This window comes from Tympanuchus pallidicinctus, unplaced genomic scaffold (genome assembly GCF_026119805.1).
Source record: "Tympanuchus pallidicinctus isolate F22 unplaced genomic scaffold, pur_lepc_1.0 scaffold12, whole genome shotgun sequence".
Lineage (NCBI taxonomy): Eukaryota > Metazoa > Chordata > Aves > Galliformes > Phasianidae > Tympanuchus > Tympanuchus pallidicinctus.
In genome coordinates this window covers 17,225,499-17,238,262 of record NW_026294637.1, presented here as the reverse complement: position 1 = coordinate 17,238,262, position 12,764 = coordinate 17,225,499, and the positions used below count along the sequence as shown (strand labels likewise).

At 41.7% G+C, this 12,764-nt stretch overlaps 1 protein-coding gene across 4 annotated transcripts in view; it reads right to left on the bottom strand.

Annotated features, from left to right (window-relative positions):
• Positions 1–9,637: 9,637 nt before the first annotated feature.
• The window catches only part of PSTPIP1 (proline-serine-threonine phosphatase interacting protein 1), a 46,083-nt gene continuing 42,956 nt past the window's right edge, over positions 9,638–12,764 (bottom strand). For all 4 annotated transcript variants that reach the window (XM_052671603.1, XM_052671606.1, XM_052671605.1 and 1 more), the window contains one exon: positions 9,638–11,882. In XM_052671603.1, coding sequence (XP_052527563.1) covers positions 11,748–11,882 — 135 coding nt within the window. In that variant the 3' untranslated portion in view covers positions 9,638–11,747. The remainder of the gene's footprint in view (positions 11,883–12,764) is intronic.

Genomic DNA, 12,764 nt, shown 5'->3' with positions numbered 1-12,764 from the left:
AGACCAACGACTTTCTTCCTGTTGTTTCACTATTGCAAAAGTACACTTGTGGACTTCTGTGTTAATTTCTAAACATGGGCTGCAGATGATGTGCTCTTAGAATTGTATGTGCGTTAATAACCTGAAAGGCCTCTTGGTACACTGGTATTAAATGTCATGGATGTGGGAAGTAAGCCTGCTAACAGAATCCACTGTTAGTAGAGAGGATGAATTTAAGGATTATGTGCATCATGTTGTATTACATGCATTATATACACTTGGCAGAATCTCAGAGTAATGAAACTTAACCTTAACACTTAAGAACCAGACCAGGACAGATTTTAAAAACAGGTTTGTATTGCACAAGACAAAGGTAAGAATACTTCAAAAAGAGGTCAGCTTTTACTAGCTATGAGGCACGTATAAGCTCTGCAGCCAGCAGCCTACAGGTACTTCTTTGAAGTCAGTGTAATTATGGAAAGATTTCTGCTACAGTGCACGTACTTGTTAATCTTGCTGGAAGACATGGATTTGTACTACAGGTGACTTGACTGCATAGCACCAAATACCTGCTTGTAGATCAGGGAGGCCTCTGCATGTTTCATAAAATAAAACTCATGCTGAAATGTAGAAACTTCTTTTAAAATCTAATCAATAAATGCTTTACAGCTTACTTGCATAAAGGGCTGAACTAACCCAATACAACTTATAACTGTGTAAATTTGTTGTTGAAAATTAGTGGCATTTTTGCATGATTTGTCAGCATTCTATACACAATGTCTTGTCTGACTGCCTCAAACTGGGAATAAGTGCTATCTCCATAGTAGTCAGATATGAAAAGAGATGTAGGAGCTGACTGGTTTTACTTCTCAAGGTTTTTGAGTGATCTTGTGTTGTAGATTTACTTGGGTTGTTTTCTGCTCATTAGTACAAACAGCAGGATTCACACTTCAGTAAGAAGGAATATTACAAGTTCTCATTTAGGGATTGAAATATGATTGTTTTGTCACCATACCTTCTGCCATCACTTCTACTGGTGTAGACTTGCTGAATTCTGAAGGTAATTAAAAGCCAGAGAGTGTCAAGTATTTGTAACTGGTATATTTCAGCTCAATTACTGTTAAATATAACCATACTGTTACAAGTTTTGGACTGGCAATAAATCCATTTTGCTTACAACTCCAGGACTGCAAACTGATCTGGCAGGCTTCTGAAACTCTGACTTTGGTCCATGTATAACCCTAAAGAAAAACTTAATCCTGAGTCCTGTAGTGAAGGACTTCAATATTAAAGACAGAAAGCAAAGGTGAGGTTTATCCAGCTTTAGTTCCTGCATAGGTGTCCCATTAAAAGCTGTCAGCAATAGAAGTACTTGTTCTACTTGCTAAGGAGTTGCTGTTACTGTGCATTTTAGACAAAAAGCTCAGGTGTGGGTTGCAGTTATTTGTGGAAGTACTGTTCTGTATACCTATTGCAATAGTAATTGCAGCTTATTTGGCAATTAACTCTGTGGAAGAAAAACACTGTTTGGCTGTGCATATACAGAGAGAGAAACTGCTCTTTTTGAATATGTTAAACTGATAGTGAAATGTCTCTTGATACACTGGGCTACTTGCTGCTGGTGTCAGGAATGTATCTGAGAAAAGTTTCTTGAATTGCTCCTCTTCTGGCTGAGTTCTTACCTACGTTGAATCCATGGTGTCTGCTACTCTTATTAAAACTCTGCTCTTAGCAAACTATTCATGTGCTGCAAAAAATGACAAGCTTCATTTCTGTCCCGTGGGAAAAGGAGTGCTATTAGAGAGTTTCAGCAAGTTGGTGCAGTGGTGTGCCTTTTCTGCTTCACTCGTTGCTCAACAGCCTAGGCAAGGTTTGAATCCCAGTTTTCTTCACCTGACTGACGATCCACGCTGCAATGAGATATTAAGTGCTTTTTTCACTGTTGAGAAAAACTACCTTACTATTAAAGAACAGTAGGAAGGTCTCGGTAACATAAGCCACTCTGACAAGTAATACTCTGCTAAATAGTTTTTCTCACAGTACAGGCTTTTCTTGTTTTGTGACTCTTTAAATGAAGTTACAACATAATGAAACTCAGGCTACTGTCAGTGTTCAAGGCAGTGTTTTGCAGTGTTGTTTTTATTGTCTTAATGAACAGCACAAAAGGCGAAACAGCTCCTTGCCCATCCAAGCAAAAAGTAAAAACTTGTGTGAATGACGTGGAAGAGCAGCTTTTCCTTCTAGAAGATTCAGTGGGTAATTTTTCTAGTTGTTTCTGTTGAATCCTGTTTAGCTCAGGACAGCAGTCTGCAGTGTTAACTACACTAGCTAGTTTAAAACAAGTACCAAAGGCTACTGAGCCATGATAGCATACCAGTTCTGTAAAGGCTACTTCATATTACTGAGAAAAATGCCATAAATTAGTCTTAGATGATCTTTGAGGTCTTTTTCAACCCAGGCCATTCTATGATTCTGTACTTAATTAACACCACCAGGGGTGGGCCACTGCTTCCAATTCCACCTAGTTTGGTTTCCTCAATATTGTTATAGTTTGTGGTGCAGGTTCTGTTGGAGACAAGCCACGTCTTCATTTGAGTGGCCCAGTATCTCTGGTCTGCTCTGTGATTCTGTATTGTTTTCACTTAGCCTTTTCCTGCATGCCCTAGCTAGCTTACATACTTGAAACTGAAGTATGAGCACCATTCTTGTTAGTATTTTAAACATGAATTTTTAGTTTCTCTCCTTCAATTTTACTATCACTGATCATCTTACTTTTTCCTTTCATCTTCCAGACACAGCATCAATATGTTTTAATATTTTTGAAGTTCAGCATTCTAGCAATCCCTCTGGATTATCTGGTAGCTGTACATGTCACACTTAACTTTTAGATGTAGTTGTATTGACTGCTCTCAAGATCTTTCTTCTGTGTACTTAATTATATAGGTTGCTCCAGAAAGTAATTCCTTCTATTTATTTCCGTGGAGATGACAACAGCTACACAGAGCACAATAACATTATTTGATAGAGCAAATTCTCAACTACAAAGTACTATTTTTCAATGTCATTGCTACCCTTGGTTGTGCATTTTTGCATGTGATGAACAGTAGCCTGCATGCTGTGCTGGTAAAAATCTGCCATCAGCATAGGTGACCCACTGCCAGCACTGCTGAAATGCACCACTCACTGCCTCGCTGCACTCACATCCACTGTTTGGTCTTCATAAATGGTCAGCAAGCACCAGTGGGTGTCAGTAGGTGCCATTTTCTCCCTGTGGAGGAATTCACTTCACCCCTTTGCTCCATCCACAGTTCTGTCAGACGCCATTTTGTCAGTGCCCCTCTGCTGCTGTCTGTCCCCCAACAACCAAAGGCAAAGGTAATGGAATTCTGAGGGAAGGTTCAGCCCCTACTGCTGTACCACTAACATTCACTGTTACCATTGGAGCAGGCCTTGTGTTTTTGAGTACAGAATGCGTAGGCTGCCCCTACCCCTTTATCTGCCACAACTTATCTGTAGCGCTGTGTCTGACAGAAATCAAATCTGTAACAGTGAGATATTACAGCACAGGAAATGCAGAACCAATAAATGACTTTCGGTACCCTGTTGATAGACTTGATGGAAGCTCTGTAGGACTGAGACTGATTACACTTTAGTGCATGAGTTACATTTTCATGATTCATTGCACTGTCAAATACTGGTAATATTATTTATAAAGTCTAGCCACTTTTCAGCATCTACTATTAATGCTACTTCAGCCAGTGAAGCTACTAATGCTAGTCATATTGATTCAGAGAGCAAAAGGTTTGTCTTGTTGTTAAGGAGGGTGGATATATCTGTATTGCTTGATGGGACTTCAATTTTTGATTCCAAATAGCAATATGTTTTCTTCACCCTGGCTGCACACTGGAATGGTCACTCATCCAAACCAACTGGATCAGGTGCTCTCTGCTGAAGAGGCAATGAGGTCTCTGTGCAGACTGCACAAGGAATTATTTGAGGAATGATTGAATACATACATGCTCTGTGGAGCATGCAAGCATGCAGATTGCCCACAGTGGTGAACCTCACCTGATCCAAGGCTTTTTAACACATGCTTAAAAATGGATATTTTCTCTTGCTGCTATTTGAGTGACTGTGACGTGAACTGTAATGCAAGTCCCGTGCTTCACTTACTAATTACTGCTGTAATGTAAGGCTCATGAGAATGAGCTGCATTCAAACTATAATCTGGTGTGGTCAGGTATGGATTTGTTTTATTAAGCAGAGAAATAGTCTGGGTGCAGTTCAGTAAAGCTAGTAAAATGACTGTCTTGGCAGCAGGAAGATGACAGCTTTTCAGCTTTAATTTTTTGTAGTTGGTATTTTAGATGGTACTTGAGACACTAGATGTGGTAACAGTTGTAGTGGTGGATTCTGCAGGACAGAAATAGTGGACCTTGTAACTGGCTGAATCTTAGGTCTGAGATAAACCTCTCTGAGATGCAATGCCAGTCTCTGTGTGTGGTGGGTCTTGGGTTTTCCCATGCACTGTGTCCCGTAGCATATGTGCATACTTGGATGAGTGCTGTTTAGCAGTCTGCTACTTGAACCTCCAAATTCTCTTTTTCACATTTGCTCTTTGCTGCCGCTCTGAGTGGAGCAATTGCCCTTATACATATATATAATAAGCTGACTTAGAATTCCAAATCCCCTTTCAAAAATTCATCTTGCTAATCTTTTCCTTGCTGATCCAGTTCCCTCTGGAGCTGGATTGAATCAGCAGGTACAAACTTTGCCCTTCTCTCCTACATCCCGGTGAAAGGTCTATGTGCAAGGAAAAAAAAAAAAAGCCAAAGTAACCCTGCAACATGTTCTTCTGTGCAGCGTGTCTCTTACTGCTCAAAAGTAAGGCTTAATCCTGGGCTACTTGTCACTAGAATGAGCCATAGCAGCATGGGGTCCCAGATCTATGCCCCTCGAGGCTTTGGAGACAGCTTTGCTTTCATCTTGGTTGTGTAGTGCTTTGGGCAGCAGCCCAAATGGGCCTTTGCCTCATTCCATAGATGAACTTTAGTTTTTTCCAGGATGAACTGCTGTCAGATCTTTGCTAGCATCAGACCGTGACTGAAGAACCAGGATTAATTTCCTTGTTGTAAATCAAGTGCTTAAGGTGTTTGAGGTGCTTAGGAGCTTCTGTGATTCCTTGCATGCAAAAGCAGGAATCATCTGAAAAACTCGTTTCAAGCAAGTCTGAAATGTTTCTCACACCTAAACAAAACTTCAGTAAGATATTATGTAATGCTCCATACTGAATGGGCTGCTAGTGAACTGAGTGTAGAGGGATAGTCATCAATGCTGTCAGTTGCAAGAGAAAAGTAAGCCATCTTTAGTAAGCATTGCCCCATGTACATCTGTACCAGGCCTCCAGCAAACAGGATATAGGCATGACTGTTTCCTAGGAGGTTCTACAGAAGAATTGGGCAGTGTTGTTCCTGACAAGTGCTTCCAGGGTTTGGAAAATTCTCCATTCCTGGGAGTAGTGCTTGTTGCTAAGAGTCCAGCACTATGCTTACTGTACTCTTACACTTGGAATAAAACATCCATTTTAAAAGCATGAAAGCCACTGTTTTAACCTGGCAATGTTGGTACACATGGGTGGTGAACAAAGGTGTTGGCAGCATGTGATAGTGCATTGAGGATACAGAATGCAGAGCAAAGATAAATTTAGGTCCTATGCTGTTAAATGATCTGTATTTTGTATTCTGTTTGTTTGTTTGTTTGTTTGTTTGTTTTTAACAAAAAATTGGTACAGGATCCTGCAGAGCAGGGAGGATGTGTTTCTCAAGTTCCCCTCTATCTCTAGAATATGGCATCTCTGGTTTTGAATCCCTGAATTGAGCAGTGACCTTAGTAAGACCTTTAGATGCCACTTAGTGGAACAAAGTCACTGTCACTCATGTCTCCCTTCCTCACAATGGTTCAGACACAGGGAGGGCTGTGCAGCCCTTCTCTAAAGACAAAGCGTTTCTCATGTCTATCAGTGCATTGAAAGCTTTCCCTTTCACACTTACTTGAACGTTTTTATCCCAGGAAGGTTAAAGTTCATCACTTTCCCAAGAAGCTCCTACACAGACTGTTTACAGCTTAAAATTTCGAACAATTCTGTCTCAGATGCAGCTGTTGAGCATTTCTGCCCTTGCAAAGTGGAAAGGGATGTACTAAGCTTCCCCCAACTCCCCCGTGCTCTTTAGATTGTGATTAGTATCTCACGTCTGCAAACAGCAAAGCTGGGACTAGATGTTTTGTAAAACTACTGTTTTCTGTTTTTAAATATGAACATTAGTGGCTCTTCCAGATCTGATATGTAAAATTCCTTCTGATTTAAAAAACCAAAACAAAACAAACCCTAGGATATTTGTTCCCTCACCCCCCACCTCACTCCTGATATCTCTGTACACTCTTCATCACCAATAAGCTATGTGGAAATTTCTAATTCTCAGCTGATTGTTACATTCTAAGCCCAGTTCTGTTTGCCTGCTGATTTTGGAGGATTTTGTTTTTTCCCTTGTAAATTTCAGTTATAACAAGTCAAATTTCTCCTGGTTTTGCTAAAAGATAGCTGGAAGCCCTGAATGATTTCTATTAGAATTTTATCTCTAAAGCAAGGATGTACTCTAGTCTTTAGTTTATGCCTTGGGTCAAAATACAGTAAATCTGGCTTTTGAACCGTGTGCCAGACAGAAATTGCTGCAGCTGTGTGACACGCAGCAGTGGCAGGCTGTAAATTTGCTCTTAACTTTGCACCAAGCAGCTCTGTGCCAGGTCAGGTGTCATCTGTCCTCCAGCAGCTGGTGGAAGGACAGGAAGAGCACTACCACGTATGCTGGCTAATTGGACAGAAATATGATTACCTGTCCATCCCAGAAACAGATCCAGTTGGCACTGTGTGTCATCCAGCACTACACAAATCTGAGGGTAACTGTGACCTTGAGCTTCTCTCTGCCAAAACAGGAGTAGGCCCTTGAAAGTAGGTAATTGCTAACAAACACTTTGAAGAAAAGTACTTTTCCCTTCCCAGTGTTAGTTTTTTCTTCAGTGTCAGTGGGCTGTTGTCATTTTGTTAAAAACACACTAACTTGCAGGACCATAATTCTCACTCCCCATCCAAAAACCTGTTCTAGGAGAGTCATCTTTCCCCTAAAGAAAAATAAAACAATCAACCCACTCATCAGTCCCTGCAAGCTCCTAGCAGTCATTTACTTTCCAGAAGCTTGACATGGCCTAGCATACCAATTTCATCTCCTTCCTTAAAAAAAAACAAACAAAAACTAAAGCAACAAGTAGGTGAGAAGAATATTTTAGAGATAGATCTGAAGAGAAATGGTACAACTCTCAGCCATTCTCTTCTCTTTAGCCCTACTACAGTGAGCAGCCTGAATCCACAGCTGTGCTATTAAAAACACCTGTGATGGGCATTCTAATTAATTTAGGAAACTGGTGAGTGGTAGTGACTGATCCTAATCATGTTAGTTTTGTTTTGTAACAGCTAACTCTGATTTACTTCTGAGGCTTGGCAGCTCGCTCCTGCCTCTGAGCCCACGATAACAAAGAGATGTGGATCTGAGGGGTGAAGGCCGAGCTAAGAGCAGCACCTTCTTGTTTTCCTTGCTCATTAGTGCTGAGTGATGTTTGTGCTTTAGGGCACGTGAATTATTAGTAGCTGTGTGGTTGGAGAGCAATAAAGCAAGGGAAGAGAAGGTGTTTTGGGCAGCAGAAACTCATTTTTGAGGATTGGCTATTTGTTCTGTACTGTTCAGAATTATTGCCAGCCTACACTGAAGGTTAACAGCATTTCAGTGCAGTAGACTCAGTTTATGTACTACTGATAGAGAGTCCCCTGGGTTCCCAAAGTCTGCAAAGGTAAGCGAGCCAGCACTGATACAGCCAAGAGGATACATAGTGCTATAGAAGCCAGCATATTAGTTACCCACCAGTGCTTACATTAGGTGTTTCTGAACACCCAGCCAGGTTCCTGTCAGGCACCACCTGATGCCTGGCTTGTAACGAATCTACTCTTGGCATCTGTGTGTTTCCACTTAAATTGCATATGGTAGTGAGAGCTGCAATCAAGTATCTTCATCCGTAAAATTACCTCTGGAAAGGAGCCCTGGACTTCAAAGGCACCCCTTCAAGGAGCAAGACAAGGAGTACAAGGTAAGAGCTGATGCTGTTAACATCATATATATGTGATCTGTCAATGCTGTGGCTCAAGTATGCTGGAATTGTTCTTGGTATGAAGTTCAAGCAAGAGTCTTCAAGGAGGTGATACTCAAAACCTCCAGTAGCCACTGTGTTCCTGATGTTGGTGACTGCTCTATTGTAGAAGCAATTGATTCATTTCTTTCTCTCAGCTGAGTACTTGCAAACAATGCCAGAAGCTACCTGTCTGTAGCAATGGTCCTGTAGAACTTGGCAGAAGGTCCTTTCTTTGCAACTGAGTCCTAACTGTGTTGGCTGAGTGCCCAGGATCCTTGTTGTTACCGGTCTCATACTGCTTTGTCTGACCAAGGTTTTCCAAGGGGCTTGTGGGTTATTAAAGGTATATGCAGCAGCTGAAATCTGTTTTGTGCCTTAGTGGGCCTCACTGCACTAGCAGGCATCTTATAATTGCATATTCAACCAGGCTTTCCTGTTCTTCTCCTTAGTTAATATCATGGTAAAAGGGCAATAATGTACGTAACTGAGCGTGGTTTAGAAGTACTGTTGGTCTGAGTCACGTGCTTCTAACTTTTGAAGATTTGCTTCTGCTAAAGGAGTAATAGAATCTCTGCACTTCTTACTAGCAGTCTCATGACCACATTGCTCAAATCCGGAATCCATCTAGGAGAGCTGTGAACCTCAGTTTGTTTGTATTCTGTTGTGATCTATGTGGGAAATGACTCCAGTCTTTCTTACTCGTCTTGTTTAATGGATAGAAGATGCCTGCTGGCTTCTTATGATCTAGTAAGAATTTCTAGAGATAACAATTATAAGTCTGAAATTGTTCAGCATAAAATATTTGTTGTCACTTGTGCAAAATGAAGTCTACCTTGCGGTGCTTATTCAAAAACAGCTCAGTACCGTTATTGCAAATTTGCTTTAATTAGTTTGACTCTATTTACATATTAGCCATAGGCTGTAAGTGGGTAATTGGGCTCCCCCCTTTGCAAAGCAGCTGGCAAAAGCGTGTTCTTCACTGTCTGCTAACAGCTGCTTGTGTGTGAACCCATCCAGAGCACTAGCAGCACAGGTAGTGCCACAGAGGCAATCTGCTGATTGTGGACGTGCTGTGAAATCAGTTTACTTGCCATAGCTGTGTGTGCCACTGCTGCCATGGCCCTACTTGTTGCTTGTCACCTCCTCACCAAAAAATGGTAGTCAGGGTGGAGGTAGAGCCTTATCAGAAGTGTCTATCAGAAAAGCATCTCAGCCAGATACACTGGAGTTTAGTTTAAGTATGCCTGCCACTGGAAAGGATCTGTTTTAGTCTCACCTGAAAATTAAATGATTTCTTGAATGCTTCAGTTTTGTTACCAAATAGCTACCAAGCTGGAGAGGCAACATTATTATTAAGGCAATGCCCTACGTTTGACCTTCCAGCTTTTCGTACTGCCTGGAATGGATGACACTGAAAGGGGTGTTTTAAGGGAGTGTGTGTGTATTTCTCGATATCTTTGTTTTATTTCTGACAAGTGCTGACACACTGATAGAGCAAGCTGCATAGATATGGCTTATTAACTACTTATCAGCAAGATTCTTCACCATAAAGCACAGAAACTGAATTATGAGAAAACATTGCTGTTGCTTTTCCATTTCTTTATCAGCGTAGAGTTAGCATGTGGGAACCAAATGCTACAAGAATGGGTAGGTTTTGAAATATCTGTAGCCTTTTGCAGTTGTAACAAACAGGAGAAAACTTGACTTGAAAAAAAAAAAAAAAAAAAGATAGGAAAGGAACCAGTTTCCTAAATTTAACAGCAAAAATATGAAATGCTTTGATGGGGGAGATACAGTAGTCACCATCTGTCTGTCAGCTGATGCAGACCATATGGTCTGTGTAGGCAAAGACCATCCATAAAAGGATTTCAAGGTAACCAGGACTGGGTACTGCAGTGTCTTGTGTGAGGCTGTCTATGAGGAGTCTTAGCAGAATCCCTATGTCATATATTGTTAGAAGAGTTGCATCTTAGAGATTTATTTTAATTCAGATCGCTTGCAAAATATTTCAGTATCTGCTGGTTGATTAATTCTCTTTGTATTCAAGCAAATACATCAAATCCTTCACACTTTAGGTTTCCTCTTATGCGGTATGCAAGGATCTGTTCTCGTTGTCTGACAGTTGCATTTACAGTGCAGTTAACTAATTGGAGGCTATTGTGGACTCTTGGCACTGTCAGTTCAGACTTGGTCACAGGACACTGTCGTTGACATCCTCAGCCTGTGTGAGTACTGCTGTTAGTACAATGTAGTGCCTGAAATGACATTCAAGTTCCTGCAGTTCTTCTGAGCCTCTGCTGATGGGTGCTGCTAAGAGCCCTAATGCAGATGTGCAACATGGTAACTTGGGCACACATGGGAAAGACAAGTGTGCTGTGTGTGCAGGAGGACAGAGAGGGCCTGCAGCAACTTTTATTTCATTCTGGAATCAAGAAATGAGAATACGATAACGCAAGTGCCTTTGACTCTCACCGTGCTTAATTTCTGAATAGAGAGAAGTGGCACAAAGTACTTAATGATCTCTTGCAAAGTATAGTGCTGGTTGGAAGCATTCCTAAATGCTGGACTGGCAAGACTGCTAGAGCTGTAACCTATGAGGTGCAATGGACCTGCTCAGCACAGCTTCTCCGCAGAGGCTTTGTTGTAGCACAAGCACATTAGAAGTAAATGGAAAGGAACCCAGCCAAATCTGTGCCAGCTATTCCAGAGCTGCAGAGGCTGTAGATAATCAGAGACTGAAAAGCCGGTGGGCAGGAAAGGATCAGCTGGGTGAACAGAGAAGTTAAAAGGAGAATGCACTGAGGGCATGTCTGTACAGACTGCATGTGGAGGCAACCAGCGCTTCTTTCCCAGGATCAGGGCAGGGCAGCACTGCTAGAAAGCTTTTTTTAAACATGAAAAATCCCAGCAAGGTGCCAGAGAAACCATCTAATTGAGGTAAAAGCAGGCCTTGGGCTCTTTATCTGCCCTCGTTTGGCTGTCCCAGAATCCAGTGCAAACAGAGCCATGGATGACCTTGTGACGTAGAAACTATCTGCTTTCTGAGAATGTGTGCTTCCTGCTCTTAGCTCAGCCCTCAGAAACAGTTGCATGATGTGTGCAGTGAGAAGAGGGAATCCGTGGTGGAGGTCGTGGCTGCTATGGTGGTAAGGGTTGCTCGCAGGCTGACTGGAGGTGCTCCTCCATCCTGGACAAGCAGAATTAGCTTCTTTTTCCTTTAGCATAGTCAAGTTCTAAGCAGGGTTTTTCTCCCAGATTCTGATGGCAGCAGTGCTGAGAGTGGAAAGCACCTTTGTGAGAAACCTGAGTCCTCGTCTTGCTGAGATGAAGACAGCTTTTTTCAGACAATGTGAGCCAGAAGTTGTTGACGGGAGAGAGGATCGGTGGGAAGGAAGATGAAAGCAGTTATTTCCTGACTGGTAAATGTAGAGGGCAGTATAATGGGTTGTTCTTGGTCAGCTGGAGCAGACCTTGTATGGATGTTTGTTTTCAGTAGAAGAATATTTTCAAAGTCTAAGGACTGAGGCTACACTTCAGCAAATCTTTTCAAGGTAAGACCCTGGCACAAAGCCTCGCTGCCCATTCCTTTCAGCTGTCCACCAGCCATTGTCATTTTCTTCAATGACAGCTACAATGTCTCCTTCGTTGATGTCCAGTTCATCCATGTTCTGCAAGGGGACAGGGAAAGGAAATGTTGTTAACCTGAGCATGCAGGAGGGACCCACATGTCTTGTGGGTTTTTGGGTTTTTTTTTACCCTGTCTTTCATCAAGAGTCTGTCAGTGTCCTCTTGATTGGGAATGAGCCTAAAATACCAAACAGTGGAGGATTAAGCACCTACTGAGCTGCCTATTTCCTTAAGATCCTCGGAACGTTCCCCAGCCTCCTGTTGTCTCCTCCTGAGTAACCTTTTTTATCATAAGGGAAGGGTGGAAAGGGTTAAATGTGACTGTCCCAAATCAGCCAGCCATGAACCTTCCTTACTCTACAGCTGTTGCTCAATTGAACAGTGCAAGGCTTAGTTTCTGGCAGAGATAAAAACAGTATCTCTATAAATCCAGCCCATAAATAAGACTCTTGGTTCTCTTAATAACAAACAGTGGTGACCAGTGGAGGAACTTTTAAGCCTACAGATTAAACTGTGACAGTCCTTTTGGCAGAGACTGATGGTGTGGCAGGAGTCAATGTGAAGAAGAAAGTATTTTTAACCAGTCTTGAGAAAAAATATAGAGGAAAGAATCATTTTATGGATTTGGATGAAGTTATAACAATCATAATATGGAAAGCGAGAGCAGGTGTCCTACATGCTGTATGTTTTATTTACGCTACTCTTTGAAACCTGTGGCTGCTGTGAAATAAAATATTCATTAGATGCATCAAGGGCCTGAGCCACTGTGTCTTGGTCCTTTTTCTTTCCATTTTTGGTGTTTTAGAAGGTAATCTGCATGATAGGAATAATGATGTCTCTCTCCCAGAGTTCATCTACAGGTGAGGAGTCTGTGTTTTTGAAGCTTAGTACAGTGGTTTGCCCTCTAATATTGTAATCTTACT